We start from the raw sequence: 25,437 nt of genomic DNA, 5'->3' as shown, positions 1-25,437 counted from the left end.
TTCCTCCAGCTGTGTACTAACCCTAGGGGGACTATCAGATAGCGACCTCACCTCTCTGGCCTCACAGGCAGGGTCTCCCCCTCAAGGATAAGTGACATCTAAGGATTTGTCACCCTTTGCTAGCCAGAATCATTCCATGACTGGTAGAGAGGCAAATATGATAGATTTTGATTTTGTTTTAAACCTTGTATAGCGCCTGTAACATGGAACCATGCAGAATCTGCATGTGGGCGCAGATAATAAAAGTGGTTGAACAGGGAGCCAGGACACATCAGGGGTGTTATTCAAATAGGTTTGTTTGAAGACTTTTCCTGAAGCTACTAAGAGCATCAATTTTTTGTAAGTCAATTGGCAACTTATTCCAGGTCTGCAGGCCTACAGAGAAACATCTGTTTTCTCAAGAGATGGAACTGGATGATGCAACCACCAAAAGACATTGGGGGTCATTATAAGGTAGGAGGTAACCATGCTGCTATTAGCGGCATGGCTACCCCCTTACTGTGTACCAGGTCTGGGTTCCTTGAATGAGGAATTAGAGGGCCATTCTGACCTTGGAGGGCCCGGTAATTCCTCATTCAAGGAAGCCATCCCCATTCCCAATTGAGCACACATAGGGCTCAATGGGAATGGGGAGGGTGCTACCAACGGGTCTGTTAATAACGGGCCCGTTGTTAGCACCCTGGTCTGCTCGCGGGACCCGCTAAGGACGCCTGGTTTTACCAGGCGAGCTTAGCGGGTTCCCGCGAGCAGACACGTAATGAGGCGGTAAGGGGTTAATCGCTCCGGCACCATTACTGGCACCGTTAACTCCTTACCGCCTCACTCGTAATGACCCCCATTGTCCCAGAGATCGAATTGAAGAATTTGGGTGATAAACTGCAATCTTCCATGAAAGATATAGGGGAGCCAGGACATGAATGCATTTAAAAACCAGACAGAGGGTCTTGAACATGACCCTCTGCTGTACAGGGAGCCAATGAAGGCTCCTACGAAACTGGGAAACAGATGGTATGGCTTTTGGCAGGGGACAGTGATAAATGTGTCACTGGCAAATACAAAACCAATCTTTTTGACCCCCAGTTGTAATGTGATGCGATACAAATTGGAAGCACCTAAAAGTGATACATTTCAGGGTTTGCTGTGCAAAAGGTTTAAATAAAAAAAATGCTGTGTGTTTGGTGTCATCAAAGTCATTTAAGATCTATCCCTCTAATCAATTAAAAAAATACTTTCACTTCACTTACCTGCTCCACTTCGAGCAATCTCCATGGGTGCAACAACATGCCATGCATCTTCATCCGGATGGTAACACTCAACTGAGTCCCACCGATGGTCTCCATTAAACCCGCCAACTGCATACAAAAGATCATTGCATACAGCTACACCAGCTCCAATACGTGGAACAAACATTGAGGCCACAAACATCCAGACGTCACTATCCGGGTCGTACCTATAAAAGATGAACATGCATTTACTAATGACTTTTAAAGAAAATATCCCTATAGCTTAGACAATAATGTTACCAAGATATTATTTGTGCAGTTTGTATGTCGGCCAATGAAAAGGTATGCAGGAGTTTTCTTATCCATATCCCAATAGCAGGATTAACCAGCACCTGCTAATGCCAGCTATAGTAGCAACCTTGTTAAGGAGAAACTTTGATTTGGAGGCTTGTAAATCGAGGTTCCAACGACAGAGAGCCAGTGAGCAAAGCAGATGGTCAGAAAGCCCTGTTATGCAGCCTTTGTGTTCCGCTTACAGGCTTACTGCCACATATATGATGATCCGTTGTGCCCACACTGGTGGTGTATAATCAAGGATTTACTGTACTACATCGGATGATAGACAGACTCTACTTATAAACCTCTATATTGAATCTCTCACTATACAGTGGGTCACTATGCCGGTGAGAATCTCTGGTCAGGTGCTAGCCTCTAAGTCACTATGTCTACCAGGTTTAAACAATAGTCCCTAAATCACTTGTTTGTGCTTTCTTTCATTTTAGAATTGGAACAGAATTGCTGGAGAAAGAAACCACACAATTCTAAAATGAAAGAAAGCACAAACAAGTGATTTAGGGACAGATATTGTAATATTTGAAACTTTGAAGGGGTGTGGTCATTGGCAGCTTCAAAAGAAAATCTTAACGGAAAGAATTTTTTTAAATTCGGAGTAACAGAAGTGTAATTCATGGAGGAGGGTATGTGCGATGGAAGCTGGAAAAGACCGATCTTTTAATCGTTGGAACTAATAGAGCCTTTGGTGTTTTTTCCATTTTTGTAGAAAAAGTGGAGTGTTGATAGCATGCTGTTGTAGGGAACTTTCACTTGCATAATGGCCTCCAATTTCAACCAATTGAGACATTTTAGGCCTGGATAATGTGGTCATAATGTTTTCCACACACAATCAAGTGGGCTGTACTGAAGAACACTATTTTGAGAGGAGACCAAGCGGAAACTAGAAGACTGACATCACTTGAATGTTGTTTAATAAAATGACAAAACATGGCACACCCAATCTGAGGTCTGTAGGTAGGAGATAGGGCTGAATATCCCGGCAGATTTGTTCACATGAAAATGTAAGAACAAGCTTTAGGTGCAGTAAGGAGCAGAGAAGATCACTTGGCTGGTTCGCATAATGCCCTCTGAGCTATAGTCAGTCAAAGAAGCACCCTCCTAATGAACACAAGGACACAGTAAATAACGATAATTTACTTTTGTTTGTATTGTCAACATAGGTCCATACATTTGTGCTGGAGTTGTAGGCTATGTTTAGGAGTGGAATTTCTGAGCACGCATACATCTAGGGACAGGGTTTTTGGTTACTTTAAATTAATTCAGTTTTGGGTATAAGTAGATATAGTAAACCCCCCCTGCAATCTCACATTCCCTGGCACGTCCCCCATGTACAGCACTTGGTTGATTTCCTGCTATGTTTAAGCTTTATAGGTGAGCAGCAAGCGCTTCACTTACTGAGCCAGTTTAGAGCAGATGACCTGAATCTTTATCTAAACATCAATGCTATCAACAACATGCATGTACTCAAATCTGTCCCTCGAAAGTCTGATGTCAAGGCCCTTCCTTAAGTCCAAACCAACAAATACTGAAGTTGTTCTCCTAGAAAATCCCATCAATGATGACAAAGTCCAGAATTCAGCTGATTGACAAGAGGCTTCACAGATCCATGCCCCTTCTCTGAAGGAGCTCTTATTCAAAGCACACATCATCAGGAAGACCCGATCAGTATGCAACTACCTTGCTGTCCTTTGAAAGGTCAAGCCTTTCAAACCTGCCGAGTTTCAGATATCAAAGCTTAGGTCATCTCCCATTTGGACGGTGGGCCAGATGCCACAGTAGCCCCTCTCAAAGTTGTCCAGCAAGCTTCAGCATGCCTCATCACAGGACAAAATAATGTCAACCACTTCACCTCATACACAAGGAGCTGTGCTGTTTATTCCTTTAAGCAAGCTTCATGTCCAAGATAGCCAGTATTACGTATGAAGTGGTCACAACTAAATCCCTAGTTTAGCTGGCAGGGAAACTCTCCACATCTGGAGGCCGCACACCGCGAGAAGCCAGATCATCGTCAGACAGGAAGCAGAAATGCAGAGGGAAAAACCTTGCTGCTATGCATCCGATTCCTCAAACAAGTTACCAATGCAGGTAAGTCTGCTTCCCGTTGAGGTGGGGGGGGGGGAGCGGGAGGGGCAGCACTAGCAAGTCACAAGAAAAATGCCGGTTTGAATGAAGCGAATATGGTAGCCAACTGCCAGAATATTGCCCTTCCTCCTGCACTGGTGACCAGCAGAGGGACCAGAAGTCTCCAATGCTACCTGGAGAGCTGCGGTTCGGTGACTGTGGCGTTTGGGGCACACTACGGGGCTACGGCAAGCTACTGTGTGGTGAGCCTGGTGGCCGAAGAAAAAGGAGCAGATTGGCGGCTCCGGCATACTCCTGGAGCGGGTGCTGAGCAGTGAACAATGGAGGTTGGCGCAGGCTCTTCGTGAGACCCATAGGAATGCAAGAAAACAGACGGTGAGAAAGTAGCACAGGTGACCACAGCACCATTGCATATTAGCAGGCAAACAGCACAGCCACGGAGACTGGTGAATACGTATCTGCCGCTGAGGATCGCACTGCCAACAGCTATAAAGCAATAGCAATCCTTGGCGCCTACCCAGCACTCGCCAAATGCCTGCAATAAGCTAGAAGTGCTTGAAACAGTTTGATGCTTGTTACTGGCCACGAAACACACAAATAAGAAATCCCCCAAGCAAGCAAAGTTGGGTAAATTTGCTGTGGCTAAAGTGCACAACACAGAGAGTGATAAAGAAGGGGACATCGCTGGTATGGCTGGACCCCAGGGGCACCCGCAGCAGGCACACTGTTGCTGGGACCACCCAGCTGACACCTTCCGGTACAGGGGTCACCCTGTTGGACCATGGTCACACAGTCTCACACTGTGGTCGTGGTCACAGGACCGAATCATGTCCTGGTGGCAACCAGGTCACTCAACACAAAGATTTGCCATGCAGGGGCTCTGTGGGGCACAGATGGAATTGGGGCAGAGATGCCTCGCAGGGGCTCTGCAGTCATGGATGGCTCTGCAGGGCAGGCCCTCTGCCTTGGAAGCAGCGCTGGTGCAGCGCTGCAAAAAGCACTCATCAGGCAGGAGTCTGGTGAAATCGACTGATGAGAGGGAAACCGCTTGTCTCTTTTATTAACTTAGTCACCTGGTCACAGACATTTGATAGCAGCACAAGCCCTTAGCAGGGGCTCGTTATTCCTTAAAGGGGAAGCACACCATACTCCTTTTTCTTAACAAATGAAACAATGACAAACACCACTGGACATAAAATAAAATAAATGAACAGTCAAAAACAGCAATACCTGGAATTAGAAGAGCAAGACAAACGACCACACACATTGCGACTGCAAACACAAAACAAATACTGAGTACACTTTACTGAAATTGAGGGTGATTGTCTGGTGGACTGCTGATGGTATGCTGTCAGTTCCACCCCAATCTAAGAGACAGTTCATTAACCTGGAGTGAGTGGAGCTTCAACCACCTAATGACACCATTGTCAGCTACTGGCACCATATAGTGCATGCCGACAATCTGCAGGAGCACAGCTTCACATAGGGGCCACTTTAAGCATATTCATAACATGCAGGCTCACAGCATCAAGATACATATTTATTGAGTCCTCTAAGCAGTTGTGGACACATCGGCCTGGTCCATTGATGGTGGGGCAAGCAGCAGGACAATACTGGGGGCAGGGTGTCTGAGACCACTTGCTTCACTCCCCCCACAAAATGGAGGCCTTTCCTCTTCCTGGGGTGGCACCAGCCGCTAAACTCCTCACCAAAGGCAGGGGTGGTTGGCATGACACTGCCAGCATTAAGGGGCGCACAAGCACGCATATTGAGCTGCAATCCTCACGTGCTAGTTCAAAACGTCCTTTCTCAAAACCTCTTTCAGCAGGGCGCACAGCTTCCTTTCTTAGCATTCAACACCACTTGGCCCGGGAAAACAGGAATAGCAGTAGCATGGCAGGTGCTGGCGCGCACAATGTACAATGGGCGCGGGCGGCCACGCACCTTTTATGAGCATTGCATTTCTCTGACCCGGAGCACGCAGCCGGCATCTTTGCCCCAGGCCCCGGGCCGCATGAAATGTGGGACGATGCAGGGCCTGGGAGTTTAGGCGCGGGGTGGGAGGTAAACGGTACGAAAGCGTAGGGAGGGGCGTCCGAACCGCGCCACAAGAAACAAAAGCCCAGGAAAGGGCAGGAAGCAGCACCTGGGGAAGGTGCGAAATATAACAGCAAGGGGCCAGAGGGGAAACCCGGCCCCCAAGAAGGAACAAAAGGTAAGTAAGCCAGGAAAAGGAGAGGCAGCACAAACCAGGTAAAGAGCTCACCTCTCTCGGGTAGGCTCTTAGTGCCTGGATAAGGGGAAGGAAAAACATTTGCTCTTGCGGGCTCACGCATTTTCCACATCCTCTTAATTCGGTCTAAACGCAGTGGCTACGAGTTCGCCCAGCCATGCCGGAGCAGGAGCGACGCAGAGATACCAGCAGCAAGTGACCAGAGCACTTTCGCCGCGGACAGGCGAGACAGGCGAGAAAGATCGGTTGTAGAATAGCAGGAGAAGCAGAGGACACACGGTGTGGAGGAGCAGGAAGGCGTGGCTGACAGAATTCAGACGAGAAGGATGGCGGAAGGAAGAGCAAAAAGGGCTCAAGAATTCTCAGCATGGGCAAGGAAGGCAGAGAAAGAATATGGGGCACAATGGGTGCTGGAGATAATGCAGAAGGAAGAAAGGGCGAAAGCAATGTCACCCTTGCTGTTCATAGAGCCCAGCAGCAGCGAAGGAGAAGACGAGGTACTGCAAGGACAGAAGAGGGAGAGAGAGGAGTCGACGAGATTGGAGGAACAGACATAGGCACCTACCAAGAGGAAGAAAAGAAAAGATAAAAACAAAAGGTACTGTGAATAATAATGTGGGGAATAAAGTCGTAAACATGTTTAAAAATTGTGTCACGGTTTCGGGTAAGTCGCCCAGAACCAATGGCAAGAAGAGCAGACGTGATAAGGGATCCAGGGAGGGGCAGCAGGGGAATTCTTCAACTGAAAAAAGCAGTGATGACGAAGAAAGGGATCATTTAAGGGCTTGGGTAAAATGGAGAGGAGTGGTGAGCAGGGAGAAACAGAGAGGGGCAGGGCCAGAACCCAGGGAAACCCCGGTCCCGGCGCCACAAGGGGCACCAATAGTCCCGGCGCCATAAGGGGCACTAATAGTCCCGGCGCCACAAGGTGCACCAGTAGGGTCAAACACAGGGGGAGTACTGCAAGGACCCAACCCACAAACAGTGTTGCCAACGGGGACACCAGCGGCTCCAGTGGCAGGGGACCCACCGCCGGAGGCAGTACCGCCAGTGGCAGTGGCGGAAGTTGGGAGACCACTCATGATGAAATATGGCAGACCAACCATGGGTAATGATGCACAGGGCAGGTCAATGAAGGCAATGGCTTGGTATATAAATGACAAAGTAAAGGGGAAAATATGGAGGAAGGAATTGATCGATATTTTCACATTGTTAGATTGTCAAAAGAGGGGGATGAATGTGGCACTAGAGAACATTAAGGAGGACAAGAAAAGCTTACTGAAAAAGGAGCCAGTAGTAAGGAATTTTGACAACTGGATGGCGGCCTTCACCATAATGTCTACAATTATATTACAGAAATTCCCAGAAAACGGGGTAGCATTATCAGCAGAGGGTGCTGAAGGTACACGCAGCGTTTGGGGGAGACGCATGGCTGGAGTACGATCACGAGTTCAGAAAGGAGATGGACTGCTTTCCGGATATGGGATGAGATGAGGAAAATTTTAATCTCTACATATTTAATGTGCTGAAGGAGAAATGGGATTCCAAGGAGCGAAGCGCAGGAGGGCAGCAGAGAAGGCAATATTGGCAGAATGATTACAAAGCTTATTATAGATACAATAACAGAAGATATGAATACAGCTATGACAGAAATGGAGACCAAAATTTTCGGAGCAGGAACTATGGGTCACAGAGAGGGTGGCAGAGCAGCCTGCCCCCAACATCGCAGGGGGGGGCAGCGGGAGCACGGGGACAACACGGGCAGAACCAGGACAATGTCGGAATTTTGAGAAGGGAGTACCCTGTAGCTGGGGATGGAAGTGCAAGCTCAGCCACAAGTGCGAGAGATGTAAGGGTGACCACAGCAGCTCCAAGTGCACATGGGCCGCAGCTCCAAGCGGCAGAAGCGATGAGACGCGAAAATAAGAGCTGGGGGGGAAGGGGGCCACACCAGTAAAAATCGAGAGGATGGAAGTGTGGCTCCAGAAATACCCAGACCAAAAAACAGCAGATGAGATCAGGCAAGGCTTTAGAGAAGGTTTTAGCATCCCGTTTACTGGGCAGGGAGCGCAGGACATTCCTAGAAACCGGAAGTCTGCAACCGAGAACAGAGATATAGTGACCAGTAAAATCCGAAAAAGAGGTAGAACTGGGTAGGGTAGAGGGCCCCTTTACAGCCTTACCATTTGAAGAATGTATTTGCTCTCCACTGGGGCTGGTGCCGAAAAAGGATGAAGGGAATACAGGTTGATACACCACCTATCCTACCCCCCGGGGGCCTCGGTGAACGACGGCATCACCCAGTGCGATGCAACAGTATCATATTCAGACTTCGAGGAGGCAGTAGAACTGGTCGGGAAAACAGGAAAAGGGGCATGGATGGCGAAAGCAGACATTAAATCTGCATTACGGCTGTTGCCAGTCAACAGCAGATCTCAAAGATGGTTGTGTATGCATTGGGAGGGGGAATACTTCATCAACAAATGTCTCCCGATGGGGTGCGCCATCTCATGTGCATATTTTGAGAGGGTAAGTTCATTTTTGCAGTGGGCAGTCACAGAAGTGATGAGGGCGGCCATGATGGTACATTACCTGGACGACTTTTATTCGTAGGGCCCAAAGGTTCACAGCTATGCAAGTCAACCTTGGATAAATTTGTGGAAATAACGAGCAAGTGGGGTTTTCCACTGGCGGGGGAGAAAACGATGGGCCCAACGCAGATTATCCAATTCCTTGGAATAGAAATTGACTCAAGCAGGGGAGTGTGCCGGATCCCGGATGACAAGGTGACAGATCTGCTGAAGACAATAAAGGAACTACAAGGAAGAAACAAAGTGACAGTGAGAGAATTGCAAACGCTTGCAGGAAAGCTGAACTTCGCAGGAAGAGTCATACCACAGTGGAGGGTGTTCCAGAGAAGCATTGAGCTGAAAACAAGAGGGGCTACAATGGGGCACCACAGAGTCAGGCTAGGGGGAGGAATCAAGAGAGATCTGGAAGTGTGGGCAGAATTTCTGAAGTACTTCATTGGGTCGGTGATATGGCGCTCACCGGTAAAAGGGGGAAGGGAAAAGGGTGTTGTTCACCGATGTAGCAGGTGGCCTTGGGTTTGGTGCAATACTGGGGAAACAGTGGGGTGCAGGCAAGTGGCCAAAAACATGGCAGGTGGCGGAATGGACAAAAAACCTAACGCTGCTCGAGCTCTTCCCAATATGCGTCTCGTTATGCGCATGGGGTAAGAGCTAGGAAACAAGGAGTTGGCAGTATGGTCGGATAACATGGCGGTGGTGCACGTTTAAAGGAAGTGCGTCATGCATAATAGTGTTGGAATTAATGCGGGCAATCACGCTGGAAAGCCTAAAAATGAATACATGCATAAGGGCGAGGCACATTGCCGGGGAAGCAAACGTGGTGGCTGATGCAATCTCTCGCTTTCAGTGGGAGAAATTCAGGGAGCTGAGACCGGACGCCGACAAGGAAAGAACGCCCACGCCGCGGAAGGCATGGGTCCCGTTGGAGGCACTGGAAAGGAAAGCACGGTTGGCTACAAGGTCGACTCTAAAGAAGTGGGAGAAGATCGGAGAACGGAAAGGGTCATTGACAAATTGACCAGGAACGCCCTAACGTACAAAACAGGTAAGCAGTACGAAAAGCATGTAAAAGATGTGTTGGTGGAAACAGGTGTAAAAGAGGTGGAAAAAATTTCAACTGAAAAAATGTGTGAATTTCTCAAAGGGGCATTTGCCAAAGGGAAAAAGAAAAGCTGGGCGGCAGCGCACCTAGCGGCAGTGGCATATATCACAAAAGTGGCGGGCATACCGGACCCAACCGACAGCGCTAGAATAAAATATGCTATGAGAGGATGGGCTAAATTAGAGGGGAAGAAACCAGATAACAGAAGGCCGGTGAACTTTGGGAAGTTGATAATTCTGTTAAAAGTGTTACGAGATACATGCAGCAGCACGTACGAAACCGCGCTGTTCAGGGCAGCATTTGCACTGGCATATTACGGGGCTTTCAGGGTAGGGGAACTGGTGGCCAGTAATACGGTGGCAGGAGACGGTCTGGCAAGGAGGGATATTAGTATGGGAAACAAGGGGATGTCTATAATGCTAAAGAAATCTAAAACAGACCAAACAGGGAAGGGGAGTGCAACAGACCTCAATTGCATAAGAGAGAAGGACCAATGTCCCAGATGCATCACTCAAGAATTCCTAGATCTCCGACCAGAGGTCGACGGGCAGCTATTAATACATAAGGACGGCAGCGCACTCAGCAGGTACCAGTTTCAGGCGGTATTGAAACAGGCGGTGGCAAAAGCAGGATGGGATCCAGCCGAATTTGGAACCCACTCATTCAGGATAGGGGCGGCAACCTCTGCATGGGCGGGTGGCCTGGGAGCAAAGGGAGTGAAAAGAATTGGGGGATGGAAGTCGCAATGTTTTAAAAAATACATAAGGGAGGAACTGATATAAACGCTTATCTCCCCCGTTTCCATAGAGGCTGGACCCTACAAATCGGCATGGACAGTGGGGCACTCTTTCGTGACCCGGGTAAGCAGGTGGCTGGAAGAAGTGAAGCAAGGACTACATTTGAAAAACACAATTACATCCTGGTGGGGCCTCTCGAGGATGCACTGGGAGGACATTCACGACAGGCTGTCGGACCTAATAGGTTTCACGTTCCTCCCCCCAACCCTGAGAACCTGGTTATACACCTCCGAGGGAACGACCTGGTGAGCACAAATAGGGGTAAATTACAGAGGAACATTTGCGAGTCGTTGAATAGCATAAACCGCAGTTGGTGGAAAACCGAGATTTTCATGTCAGAAATAATAATACCAAGAAGGGTCTGGTATGGGGCACAGAGGAGGCACGCAATCGCAATAGCCAGAAAGAAGCTAAATAAATCAGTAGAAAAGTACTGCAAGAGCACAGGGCTACACTTCATAAAACATGGACTACACCGGAACAACCCAGACATGTTTCACCAGGAAGTGGTACACATATCAAGGAAGGGGATGGGGTTTTTTTCTGACAACATTTTTAGGGCACTCCAGGAACGGGGTTGTAGGTAGGGTGCTTTTAGGGGGGACCTGAATGGGCACGAATAACACCTGCTCAGGTGTGGCGGCATGTGCCCAGGAACGAAGGCCCAGGGATAACAAGGACTCAGGTGGAGCCTTGGGCAACTTCGGGACTGGACACAAGGTGCCCAAAAGCATATGGCAGCGTATATATTTTTGTTGCTTTGTATTTTCTGTAAGAAAATAAAATGCCTATGGCCTACACTTTCCTGTGATTTATTATTTAGGTAGGGATCTGGTAAGAAGAGCAAAGCGAGCCCACACTACTCAGCCCATTCCTTTTTTTTTCCTTATTCTGTCACAGTTCCAGCACGGAGCATTTTCACTGCCAGATCGGCCCGGGAACCCTACTGAGGTGCACAGGCTGCCATGCAAACCCCTCTCTTCATATCCCATGGTTCTGCTGCCAGGTGAACTCACTGCCAGTTGGGTGCAACTTCATTAATGTTCCTCTTTTTTTCCCCCATTAAGCTTCGATCACGGGGCACATTAAATATTCACCGCCTCTTGGCCCGAGATCACTGCAGTAGGAGCGCGGACTTCTCCATTAATATTAATTGCTCATTTCCGAACCCGAAGTATTTCTGACTTCACTGCCCAGTAGCCCTGGAATGCGCCAGGTGGAGTGCCCACTGCCGTGAGAGCGAGGCAAGCGCCCACAGCCTCGAGCCCGCTGCAGGCACTGTGCGGCATCGAAGACCCTTTCACTTTCTGGGTCTGATCTGGAGTGACAGCGCTCTTCTTTCCTACATCTCCGACCCGGAGCAAACACACCACCACAGGCTGCTCACTTAAAACAGGACCACAGAGCTTCTTCAGGAGGGCAGAAAGCCACACCAGCATCACTGGGCTACGGGCCACCTCATTGCCAAGGTTATGTCTGGAGCCCGAGGCACCAGTCCAGCCACACTGTTACGAGGGGCACCCAGCCGACACCTTCTGGAACAAGGGTCACCCTGTTGGACCGTGGTTACACAGTCTCACTCCACAGTATTGGACATCACACGACCGGATCATGGCCTGGGGGGAACCCAGGCCACTCAACACGCAGTTGCCACACAGGGGTTCTGTGGGGCACAGATGCATTGGGGGCAGAGTTGCCTTGCAGGGGCCTCTGCCTTGATACAAGCAACAGGGAGCAGAGTTGTCTCCCAGGGGCTCTGCAGTCATTGAGGACTCTGCAGGGCAGGCCCTCTTCCTGGGAACCAGCCCAGGCGCAGTGCTGCAAGAAGCCCACATCAGGCAGAAGTATGGTGGAATCGACTGAAGAGCGGGAAACCGCTCGTCTCTTTTATTAACAGTCACCTGGTCACATACATGAGAAACCAGCACGAGCCCTTAGCAGGGATTCGTTATTTCTGAAAGCGGAAGCACATCACAATGGTGACAGGTCACAAAGTGTCTTGGCAGCTGGAAACCAATGCCATCAATATAACAGTACTAACCTTTGAGATGGAGGGCACTCTGCAGGCACTGGATGGCAAGATGGGTGCATTAACAAATTAAGTAGAAGCATTGCAACATAAAATATAGATTTTCCACACATTTGTTACAGAAAGTCATGATTCTATTAAAGACTCAGAGGTGAAAGATTATGCTCTGATCTTCTCTTTACTTTTGGAGCAGCAAAGTATAAACAAATAATCATGAAAAACAATGCAACATAAAAAAATACAATTCCCAACAACTGCAGTGAATTCATAGCTCGTTTTTCATAAGTCCCCAAGGAATACGCTTTCCCTCCGTTCGCCATGATAGCACGTACTGTGGCACAGGTCAGGAGACCGTAAGCGACAGTGATTTTAGTGACACCCGATTGGAGGGGTCAAGCATGGTTCCCAGACTTGCTGGAGATGTCGTACGATGTTCCAATTCTCTTGCCTCACAGAAGGGTCATAGTACTAGGTCCAACAGGAGAAACTCACCCATTGGTACAATCAGGGAACTTGAACCTGATGGCATGGGCGATTTCAGGAAGGTCTGCACCAAGCCAGGTCTTTCGGGGACGGCTCAGGAATTTATCAAAGATTTCATGGGCCCCGGGAACTGCGAAGGCCTACAGAGTGGCATGGAGAAGATGGAATAATTGGTGTATGGAGAGAGAAGTTAATCCCGTACGAACTGATATAATTCACGTTGTGAATTTCCTGGCGGCACAAGCAGTTTAGGCTAAACCATACAGAACTATTAACACTTACAGATCTACGATATCTGCAGGTCATGAGTACATTGAAGGATAACAAGTGGGTGAACATGCTTTAATATGCAGATTATTGAAAGGGCAGGAGACCACCTATCCTAGGTACTCGCGTCTTTGGGACATGAGTGTGGTCCTGAGGATGTTTGAGGCCAGGCCGGACAATGAGAATATTTCTAGGAAAGCTCTGTGGGCTAATAACTACTTTGTTTAATTTCCTGCAAAAGAATGTCAGATGTGAAGGAGTTAGAGACAATGAGGAAGTCTTTTTCGCCTACAGGCGTTATATTTTACATTGAGAAAAGGACAAAAACAGTTATTAAGACTGTAGAATAAGTGGCATTTCCTGAAAAGCCCAGATTATATCCAGTTACGTGTCTGAAAGCGTTTGAAACTAAAGCAGATATGGTGAGACCCATGGGGGAATATCAACTGTTGATAGCGATCAGGAAATCTTTTAAAGCAGTAGCTTCGGCCACTTTGGCTAGATGGGTGAGATGGTGCATGGCGGAGGCAGGCATTGACATAGGACAGTTTGGAGCACATTCGACTAGAGGTGCTATGGCATCATAAGCCTTTATGGAAGGGCCTTGCATGGAAGATATCTTGAAGGCCAATGACTGGTCTAATGAGACAACGTTTAAGAATGTTTATTTTAGACCAGTGGAACAGATAGCGTCGTTGGTGGCAAGTAAGCTTTAAACTAGCATAATCTGAGCCTCCGAGTCTTGACATAGAATACAGATTTTCCACACATTCGTTACAGAAAGTCATTATTCTATTAAAGACTCGGATGCGAAAGATTATTCCACCCAATTCAATCCCTATAATGGATGAATGGTAACAGAAATGTTGTTTTGAAGACTATTATGATTTGTAAATGCTAATGTAATGTTTGAGATTATGCGATTGCCCACCCGTTCAGGAGGAGATATGTCATGGAATTTATAATTTTTTGACAGGAGCAGAGCAGAAGACAACAACGTTGTGAAGAGGGATCCAAATAAAGAATAAGAAGGTGTCTACCGTTTGGGGCGCAAGTTATTAAGTTGTTCGGTCAGCAGCAGAAAGAGGAAGGACTTTGGAATATGCAGCGTTTATAGGGGAAAGTGAAATGTGATTGGACTGTAAGGTCACATGGTAGTTGGGGACTTATGAAAAACGAACTACGAATTCACTGCAGTTGTTGGGAATTGTAGTTTTTATGTTGCATTGTTTTTCATAATTATTTGTTTATACTTTGCTGCTCAAGAAGTAAAGAGAAGATCAGAGCATAATCTGAGCCTCCGAATCTTGACATAGAATTCCATAGCCCTGTGGAAGTATGTCTGAAGCAGGAAAAAGAATCAATGCGGTGAGGGTACATCCCATAAAACGGAGCGCGGTATGGAAACCCTGCAAAAACATGGCTATAATTCACACCAAGAGTGAAGATTAGAAGTCACAGTTTATGAATAGCAATAGAAGGCTAGGCGGGTTGCCGGAAAGCACTGAGAAGGGGGATCATTGAGGCATTTGTAGAGGGCCTTCGAGTGACCACACTGGGGCACCCGAGATTTTCAGCCTGCTTTGTACTAGAAAGGGCCCATTGAGTGCCAGAAAAACAACCACAGCTGGGCCAGCCTCCCATACCCATTATTGCTTGGATCTTCAACAGAGACAGAGACTGGAAACCGAGAACAGCCCATGAAAAGGGGCCGCTGCAGTTTGAAAACACAAAAATAGCGTTTCAGGATTTTAGCGCGCGAGTTCATTCGGCAAGGAGAACCTACAGACTTTATGAAAAGGGAATTCAGTACCAAATGATTTTCCCCTTCCAACTAAGGGTCATGCTACAAGATAGAGCCATGTTTCTTACATCTCCAGCAACATTCAAAATCAAGTCCAAAAATGAATCTGAAGCCCTCTGTGACAGAAAAAGTTATTTTAGATGCAAATGACACAGAGTTCGAGATTGGAAAGTACAAAAATAGTGGTTGAGTGGGCATCGCTTCTTTATTTGTTTTCTTAGAAATACTTATAGCTTGAACAGAAAAAATTATTTAATTATTCGTGAGGTGCAGCCCACTAATATGTGCCACTGTGTCAGGTGCCATAAATGACTGAGAAAAAAGACCAAAGCAAGTTGGCCTTCGGTGTGGGCTGCACACCCTCTTACAGGGGTTAATTATGTTCTTTCAATACTTTTTGGTGGTCAGTAAAACACTACGACATACATCTTCAAAATCAGTGTTTTAATGTACCAGAAATTCCCAAAAAGTTCAACAGCAAAAAAAGGTTGGTTTAGCAAATGCGACTATCTGCCCAATGCATTTCAGACTGAGTCCTTCGTCAGGGCCTTGTCTGATTAAATTAGTCAACAGTACATCATTATCCATCATTGATCACACCAAGAATATATCCATATTTCAACAAAATGTAATTCATAGCAATCACATGCATATCTATTTATAGAGTGATCACAATAAGCAGTGTACCCACAAGACAAACATATAACAAATAGAGAGAGAACATGTAGAAAGGCCTTTAAACAGGTTAATTATCCGGGAAAATAGCCATATGTACTTTATATATCGTTTTAATTCCGTTATGATGATGATTGTGAGCCTTCAACCAAGTCACCAATTATTGTGACTAAAATTCTCTTAATGTGATGTATTAAAGCATTCTGTATTATGAGGGAGTAAGTGTCCTTCACCTTTGTAAGTGCCCCCTATACCATCTTCATGGCGTTATAGAGAACATGTAAAGTTCCAAGTCCGTGTGTGGAGGTATAAGTCAGAAACGTGGATAGTCCTGGTTACCTTGCAATTCTTAATTATTGTTGGTTCTCCTACATAAAGAGATTCTCACGCTAAGTGCGGTATTTCCAGTGAGTCTTTTTATTTGTTATAGTATAGACACATAGATCATTCACTCCGCGTACGAGACATACTACGGCCACAGAGCATCAGCTTTAGACAACAACAGACCCAAGCCTGGGAGAAACATATCCATACTCATATATTCTCTATGAGACACAGCCTGGGATAGCATCCCCCGCCCAGCAGGCGATGCCTTGATAAGGACCCTTCGGGGTCGAAACACTTGTCAGCTGACCACCATTAGACTATGGGCCTTATTACAAGTGCTCCGGTCCGGAATTAACGCTGCCGGTATAACCATACCGGCACCGTTTCTGCGTCCGCCCAATCATGACCCGCGGCCCCGGAAATAGCACCTCCCACAGCCGCCACCGTGGAGTTAAGGGTCCCGTAAAGTCCACCTCCACGGAAACCCCTCCGTTACCGGCAATACGAAACACCGCGAGCATCACAACTAGCGCGGACACGGAAACACCGCCAGACAAATGGCGTTAAAACCATGATCACAGTGGCGGTACCGCCGCCAACGCGAACATGACTTTAAACAGTGCCTGCTGAACTGAATCAGGGCACAGGTGCACCAAATCAGCCCAGCTGGACCCAGCAGCACACTGGGAGCCTACAAAAGGGCCACACCCAGGCCAACACAACACAAAACCATGCAGGCAGCAGCTCTAGTAGCACTTGGACTGGGCCTAGTCAACCAACAGGCAGCACTGCACATGATGGCAGTAATGGTGCAGAGGAGGAGGCGGAGGCGAAGGAGGCGCATGCGCCAACCAGCCAACCCTGCACCTATGGCAAACCCCATTGTCCAGCCAGCACAACCCCGCAGGCAGCCTGCAATACCACGCATCAGGGCCTCACCCTGGAACCTTACCCCATTACAGATCCACACACTATACCGGCTGGACCGTCCAACAATCCTGTACATCACTGCCATGATTGAGGACATCAGCAGCCACATAGACACGCCCACTGCCATCCCCCCTCCTGAAGGTTGTGTCTGTGCTGCATTTCCTTGGCACTGGCACCTATCAACACGGTCGGTGAGCTGCACGGCATATCACAACCCTGTTTTTCAAAAATCCTGGTACAGGTACTGGATGCCCTGTTGCGCCATATGTCGGAACACATAGCCCTACACCGTACCCTCCCTGAGGTCATTGCCACCAAGTTGGCCTTCCATGCCATAGCAGGCATGCCAAATTGCATAGGTGCAGTTGACTGCACCCACATTGAGCTGACAGTACCATGTGCAATTGAGATGGTGTACCGCAATAGGAAACAGTATCACTCGTTGAATGTACAGATGGTATGTGATGCCACGCTACTGATTACACACTGCTGCGCACGTTTGCCAGGCTCAACCCATGACTCAATGGTACTGCGGAATTCCACGTTGCCACGGTACATGGAACGCTATGCTGGACAAAACACATGGCTATTAGGTGAGTACAGCTGACAATGCTCCGACCCTGTTGAAGTGGTGTGTGTGTCTCCAGGCCAATGAGCAATGTGAGTGTGCCGCTGTGAACGCACATGCATCACCTCCCCTGCCATTAACCAAATAGACAGCGGATCCCAAACATCACAAAGGAAGACATGACTGGTCAACACAGTGTGCCCGTACACACCCTGCCACATGACACACACAGCCGATACTGTCACTGTCCCATACACCTTGTGCCACTGCAAACACCCACCCACAAATGGAACACTGCCCTCCCAATGCACATGATGCCTGTAAATGAGACGTCCTGCATTAACTACTTCATTACAGTGGAGTGACTCTGCCATGTGTGCACATCACTGCACTATGCCATACTCACAATCAAATGTCACCCGCAGGGCAGAGTACACATGCACGTAAATGTGTAGGTCAATATCCATTTGGCTACATCCACTGTGATGGCCGATAAACACTTCCAACCACTGCATGGCACACAAGCATGAATGAATAATGATACAAAATAGTACAGCATCAGATGAAGACATGATACAACAAACACTGACATGTCCCCCATCTACATCCCATGTAGGTGATGCTGGATATGCACTCACTCCATGGATGATGACACCTGTACGGAGACCAAGGAACAGGCATGAAGAGGCGTACAATAGGGCACATGTCCGCACACGTGGACTGATTGAGAGGACATTCGGACTGCTGAAGGCCCGGTTCCGCTGTTTGAGCAGATCTGGCGGATCACTGCTGTACAGCCCAGTGAAGACGGGTAAAATCACGCTCGTATGTGCCATGATACACAATCTCTGCCTGCGCAGGAACATCCCAATGCCCCCAGATGCAGATGAAGAAGATGGAGATGGAGATGGGGATGGGATGGCACCACCTCCCCCTGGGGGTGCACTCGATGGCCAAAGAGCACAGGATGAACTGATTCGCATTTACTTTTGAGACACAGCACATTCACAGCAATGCATGGACATGGTGATGACAATAAATGATTTGTTGTACTGCAAATGAAATGATAGATGTCCACACATGTATGTTTTGATTTCAAATGATGATATATTGATGAATTAACAACAGGGAAGGAGGTGCAACGGTTAGGGAAGCTGTACACCTGTGCCCATACACCACCCAAACGTACCCACCCCCACCAGGCCCCAATGTTCAAACACCCAAAACAACCCCCCCACCACCTAAACGTACCCACCCCTCACTCCCTTCAAGTTCAAGTGTGTCCTGCAGTGCCCCACACACGCCATCACTTCCGTGTGCACTTCTGTGCCTGTGCATCCTTGCCCGAAAGCCCCGTTAGCCGACTCGAGCGCCTCCTTGGACTGGCAGTAGTGGAGCTGGATGGGGTGGTGGTATTGGATGGCACAGAATCAGGTATAGATGGCATGCCCGATCAACATGGACTCTATGAGCCTGGAGGTCATCACCCTCCCGCACATGGCGTGCCAAAGTGACAAAAGTGCTGGCAAAGCGTCCAATGGACATTGATAGGCGACGCACTGACGTGCTGTAGCACTCCCTCTGCAGCATAGATTCCTCGAGCTGCCTCTCCACCAGCTGGGTGAGGGTAGCCTGCTGCTCCTCCATCCGCTGCATGCAGGAATTAAGCTCTGCCATAGATGGGGTGGGTGTCCTCATGGGACTTCGGAGTGATGTGGGACTAAACTCCAGCTGATGGAAGGATCCCAGGTCATCAAATGTGGGCATCTCCCCCTGTGGCCCAGTATCAGAGTGCTCTGCCAGGGCACTGTTGCCACTACATGCCGCCTCCTCTGCAGTGCAGCTGCCTTCTGTGTTGGTTTGGGTGGGCACGATGGGTTCCCGTGGCATCTGTTTTAACTTAGGCAGCGTGGAGACGCTGGGGATGTTGGTGGTGGTGGCCGGCACATTTGTTGCAGTTGGTACTGGGGGCAGAGATGGCGAACTGCTGGCAGCATCCTCTTGTGCAGGGGCGGTGGCTTGGACATGTGCCGGTGCAGATTGCCTGGCCTGTTGTGCTGTATCAATGTCACTTGACATGGCTGTGGGGACACAGAGGACATGCAATTACTGTTGTGGTGGTGGCTGATGGGTGCATCACATGCATCATACAGGTTGATCATTCAATAGTGTTAGTTACATGCATCTGATTGTTGGGGGTATGCATTGTTGTGATATTGGTTGCCATACGGATGATGATGGGTCCTTTGGCCCAGTCATGCACTGCTTGGGGGGTGGAGGGGGGTTGTTGATGGGTCTGTTGGCCCAGTCATGCACTGCTTGGGGGGGGCATTGATAATGGGTCCTTTGGCCCAGTCATGCACTGCTTGGGGGGGGATGGTTGTTAATGGGTCCTTTGGCCCAGTCATGCACTGCTGGGGGGGGGGGGGGTTGTTAATAGTTCCTTTGGCCCAGTCATGCCTTCAACATATTCTTATGTGGCATTTATGTTTCACCACTTACCAGCATCTGCAGGTGGGCTCACTCCTGCCTCAGCCTCCCTGATCCCATGGTTGCCCTCAAGGCGGAGGACACTGCTGCAACGCTCCTCCCATGCTTGCAGCCTCAGTGGGGAAGGGGGTTCTCCACTGCTGCATTGGCGGTGTGTGGAGATCAGGTCCCGAACCCTCAGCCTGAGGTCAACCCACCGCTTGTTGCAGTCCTTTACGGTCCTCACAGTCACGTGCAAAGCAGTGCACTTGCGTGCTGCTTTGGCCCAAACTTCCTTCCTCCGCTGCTGTGTGGCATGCCGTTGATCGGCACTGAACAGCATCTCTGCATGCTCCACTATATGCTCCACCAGACCAGTTAGCTGCACCTCACTAAAGCTCTGTTTGCACTGCCTCTGAGCTGGAATCCTGGCAAACATGCTGGTGGTCCCTTTTGCCTTATCACAGTGTGGATTCCGCTTGTGCTGACTCTGGATGGCACATGGATTGTGCTTTATATGATGGCCGCCTCTCTGTTTCCTGTTTTGGCGGTCATGGTATTTCCGGCTCCGTGTCTGTGGCGATGGAGGTGGACACGGTTTTTGCGCTACTTGTGGCAGCACTATGTCCATTTCCGTGGCTTTTTACTTGATGGCGGTGACAACGTTTCCGCATCCGTATGGTGCGCGCGACCAATAGCACGTAATCGGACGGTCTTTCCGCAACCTTGCGGACACAGAAACTTTGTTACCGCCATCACGGAATCACCGCGGTCCAAACCTGACAGGTTGTAATGAGGCCCTATGTGTCTACACTATAGCAAATAAAAACTCTCACTGGAAATACCACACTTAGCGTGAGAATTTCTTTATGTAGGAGAACCAACAATAATTAAGAATTGCAAGGTAACAAGGACGATCCACGTTTCCCCTACGAGAGGTGTGGGTTCACCTCTACCTACCTGTGACCATGCAGAGAAATATCCAGAGCATTAGACCAAAGAATGAGCGCAGCACAGGAGTATTCATTTCTAGATCCCAGCCTTCTCTCTACCGAGGTATAAGTCAGTGCCCAATGTTAGTGCCATGTCTCAATAACATCCGTGTGTCAAAGCAGTGCTTCAGTGTAAATAGTGCCAGTTATGTGTTCTAACATCAATGGATTTAGAAAGGTTATTGTTACTGTAAGGCATGCATTACATGCGGGTATGCTTCAAACATGTCAAATCTCGCATGCGAACGCCGTTCGCAACTCTCACGAATGTGATGCACTCTGTTGAAAGTAATACTACATTCAATTCACAAACTGTTGATTCAAAATACAGTTGCAATCGTGATTCAAGTATGCACGTGTTACATTTTCTCTTACCTGATGGTCACAGTACTGGTAGATCTGAGCGTGATCGTATTGCGGTCAAGCACGGCTGTCGTGCTTTCGCATTAATGTAAGTTTCTGTACATAATCATGTCAATGACGCCCGACAAGATGGCCGTCTCGCTGAGACCGTGGCGGCCATCTTAAACCAGTCACTGGCAGGGTTTATATTAAGAGTGTATATCGTAATGTATTCTTAGTGCGGGAGTGTAAAGAAAGCTATGTCACTATGTATGTTACAGATACTGCTAATTCTTATGCTTACTAATCACTCAATTGAATGAGTATGATGGTGATCATGACTGAATACACTACTGTCTGTATGATGCCCATTCAAACTGCTGACTCATAAGCTTGCCTTTAACATCAATGTTGATTATAAGTATATATTAATGTTAATAATAACTAGCTACTGTGGTGACACCGGTCCTGGCTGATGACTCTCAGAAAGCTAATTCTCATACCAATGCTTTTCATTGTCTGGAATAATGCAAATCCTCAGGAAAGATGATGTTAACACTGCTATTTGCTGCCTACCCGGTGACTGGGGGGCAGTAGTGTGATATCATAATAAGGGTCTGTTTTGTGCCTCTCACAAAAATAATTCTCCTACCAATGCTTTTCGTTTTCTGTAATAATGTAAATCCTAGGGAAAGATAATGGTAACACTGCTATTTACTGCCTACCTGGAAACTGGGAGGCAGTAGTGTAATAGCATAGTTAGCGTCTGCTTTGTGCCTATTTTGTCTTTGGAGATTTTCTGATAAACCCTTTGCACTTACAAATATCAAAAGAACGCTTATTATAATGTTCATGCATGATAAACCAACCATTTAACAATCCATTACTGCGATTATTCAACCATACTATCTGTGGTAATCAACATTATATTGTTCATTTCGCAACCTTGAGGTACCGCAGGGATATTTCTCAATATGCACACATAGTTACAGGAAGCATTTAAGTCCCACTCCGCATTCACTGCACTCGGCACTAGGGTGTCCAAGCGGTCAATCCAATAGGCTTCCCTTTATTGGATTTTCTTCTTAGTGTCTTTTCTTTGATCCAGATTCTTCTAGGACGTGAAACTTCAGTTGCGCAACACTGTGGTTCTTCTCATTGAAATGTCTGAAGTTCTTATTTCTAATGCAAGAATTGTGTTCGTTCATGCGTATTCTAATTTTTCGACCCATCTCGCCAACATAATAAACGCCTAGTGGGCAGCGTACACAGTAAACAATGTTCTCTGTATTGCATGTGGCAAAATGTCTAAGGCCAATTTCCTCTCCCATACGTGGGTGTGGTACTACTCCGCCTTTGATAATGTTGTTGCAGTTCCCACAGTTATGGCAGGGGAAAGTCCCTGGGTTCTTGTTCTTCAATGTAGATTGCCTGGCATCCCTTCTGTTCATCAATAAATCTCGTAGGTTACTGGTCCTTCGAGAGGCAAACACTGGTTTGTCTGTTAACAAATCTTTGGTCCTGTTGTCGTTGGTCAAAATCAGCCAGTGCTTATTAATACATCTCTTTATTTGTGAACTTTGTGTCGAGACCTTGGAGACATATACGATGGTTGGTGCTTCAGGTGTGGGTTTAGTTGACAAAGTAATGGCTCTTGATCTTGTAGACACTTTATCTGTAGCCTTCTGTAAATCCTCTGGATATCCTCGATCCTGTAATTTCTTGTGCAGTTTTTCCAACTCATGTTCATATTCCTCTGGGTCACTGATGATCCTTTTGAGCCGAAGCATTTGTCCATATGGCAAATTTCAGAGGGTGGTCTGTGGTGGAAACTCATCTGATGCAACAAGTTCTTTCTGTGTGTAGGTTTAGTGTATAAGGATGTTGTAATCTGTAGGTCGTTCACTTCTACATCAATATAGTGTATGCCGGGGTCTCCTAGTTCCACTGTAAACTGTATGCGTTGATCTATCCCATTGATATACAACAGGAATTGTTCTACTGTTTCGCTGGGGCCATGCCATATTCCATAAATCTCTTCTATGTCTCGCAGCCATATTCTAAGTTTATCTTTCCATTGTAAGTTGTCCACGATATGTGTAGATAAACGCATACAGCTCACAGTGGAAATAGGAGACCCCAACATACACTATCTTGATGTCATGTGATGGGACATGTTCCAAGCTCTTTCTAGACAGGTCGTGCCAAGACTATGTCCACATGTATGGTTCCTGAAGATTTCATCCCTTACTTAATACACATTGACTCATTCTCCCCACCACTGAGAATTCTCTCCTGTGCTTGTTATGTTCGAGATTTTCTCCATGACTAATCATCACCAGCAATATTATATGGGACGTCTATGTCCTGAATCCATCTTTTTGATGTCGCTCTGAGTTCGTCTGCTATCTGTCTACTTGGACATGACTTCCTTTGTTTACAATATGACGCCACACGCACCCTACGCATGACATCATCATGGTGGCATGTTTGCGTTCTGACAGACCTCTCCCGCGACACCTATTTCCTGGTCACACAACAGCAATCTTCTCATGCTGCTACACGTTGCAGGGATCTAACCCGTTCATCTTTATGTCGAACAGTATTCTCACGCCATTATATGTGAGCATTTTCGCTTTCTCTGGGCTAATACTATGCTCCATCTACAAGACCATTTCTAACTGTCTGTATCCCATTGTCCAGTCTTTGGAGCCTGCAATATCTGAGCACCTTCTTTATATTGTGCGCTCTGTTTTTTCGCGAACACGCACGTCCAATTATTCGCTCTGGCGATTTGATGCCGATACCGCACAACCCATTGATCTATTCTTGATAATTTTATGATCCAGGCTCCACAACACTGTACGGCGGGTAACCATACATCATTTGGCAGATGCCCATTTATTTGCCTGCAAGAGACAGCTCCACGGTGTGCATTTTTCACTTACATTTTCTATTCGTATACCCAGAACCCAATCAGCTAGATTGCCACCCATGACTGGTGCTGGTGTGACGTTTCCTACATTTGCCAGCCTGCAAAGACCCTTTGGATTCTTATTCTTTGCAAAGTAGCCATATGTAACAACTGCCTCATCATTTACGTCATCCTATTAACCTCATTTAAACCTACTTTTTGTCACAAGATTTATTCTCTTGAAAGCATGCCTCAACACATGTTTCACCAAGAAATTTAAGCACGGTTATATCGCTACATCTGGACCTCTAATACTGGATTTGGCCTCCACTTTCCTCACATTAGGTGGTCCACCGGACAAATGAGGTGTTTATCATTTTACTATCATTATTTAAGAAACTTTTTTGTCATAAATGGTGTTTTGAATACTTAAAATCAACTCAATTGCCTTTTCGTCATTTTTTAATCTGTGTGCACCCTGCTCAACCCCCGACCTCAATCCCTGACCTCTGGTATGTTAGATTCTCATTTATTTTTTTATATAAATGTTTCCTTTTATGATTTGATAATCATTTTCTTCTTTTGGCGTGGATTGTTATTATTTATGCTGACACCGAAATGTACACAATGATTTCCTCACATGGTTTGATAACCATTTCTTTTTCTTTATTTGAATACATATCGTTTGTTGATTCTCAAATGTATTATGCACATCATTTTCATTTTGCTTTTATTCTTATGTCATAAATCACGAATGATTTTGTTGCATATCACAAATTTGTATAGGTTTCAACCAGCCTTGAGGATTACCAGTGGGGTCGAAACACGTGTCGGCTGTTCATGATATGATTAAAATTACTTTCATGCTAAATAACAGATCTGTATGTGTGATTATCACGTGATATGTAAAATAGGATTTTGTACGCAACATATCTTCACAGGCAGTGCGCGTGCTAAATTACTTCCAATAACAATCGCAATTGTCACTTACCTTTGTGGGCTTTCTTTGGGGGAACCCAGTGGCAGTGCTAACGCAGCAGGCCTCTCTATTTACATACTGTGCATTACTACTTTTTTGGTGGAGACTCTAGCGCACTGGTAGTTTTTCGGGCGAACCCCTTTTTTTCTTACCCCTAGTTGACAGTATGCTGCTAAAAGCCATTATTTGGAATGGGAGAAGCCTTAATAATGCGATAAAAACTAGAAAGGTCTTGGCTTACCTAAGGAGGTACGAGGCCTCTATAATCATGCTACA

The 25,437-nt window shown here is 47.1% G+C and overlaps 1 protein-coding gene across 2 annotated transcripts in view; it reads right to left on the bottom strand.

The window, feature by feature from the left end:
* The window catches only part of LOC138572602 (kelch-like ECH-associated protein 1A), a 550,201-nt gene that overhangs the window by 220,208 nt on the left and 304,556 nt on the right, over window positions 1-25,437 (bottom strand). For both annotated transcript variants that reach the window (XM_069649273.1, XM_069649274.1), the window contains exon 3: window positions 1,245-1,450. In XM_069649273.1, coding sequence (XP_069505374.1) covers window positions 1,245-1,450 — 206 coding nt within the window. The remainder of the gene's footprint in view (window positions 1-1,244; window positions 1,451-25,437) is intronic.

This window comes from Ambystoma mexicanum, chromosome 1p (genome assembly GCF_040938575.1).
Source record: "Ambystoma mexicanum isolate Mex_15411 chromosome 1p, UKY_AmexF1_1, whole genome shotgun sequence".
NCBI classification, from domain to species: Eukaryota; Metazoa; Chordata; class Amphibia; order Caudata; family Ambystomatidae; genus Ambystoma; species Ambystoma mexicanum.
The sequence above is the reverse complement of the archived record's forward strand: the minus strand, read 5'-3'. Positions and strand labels throughout refer to the sequence as shown.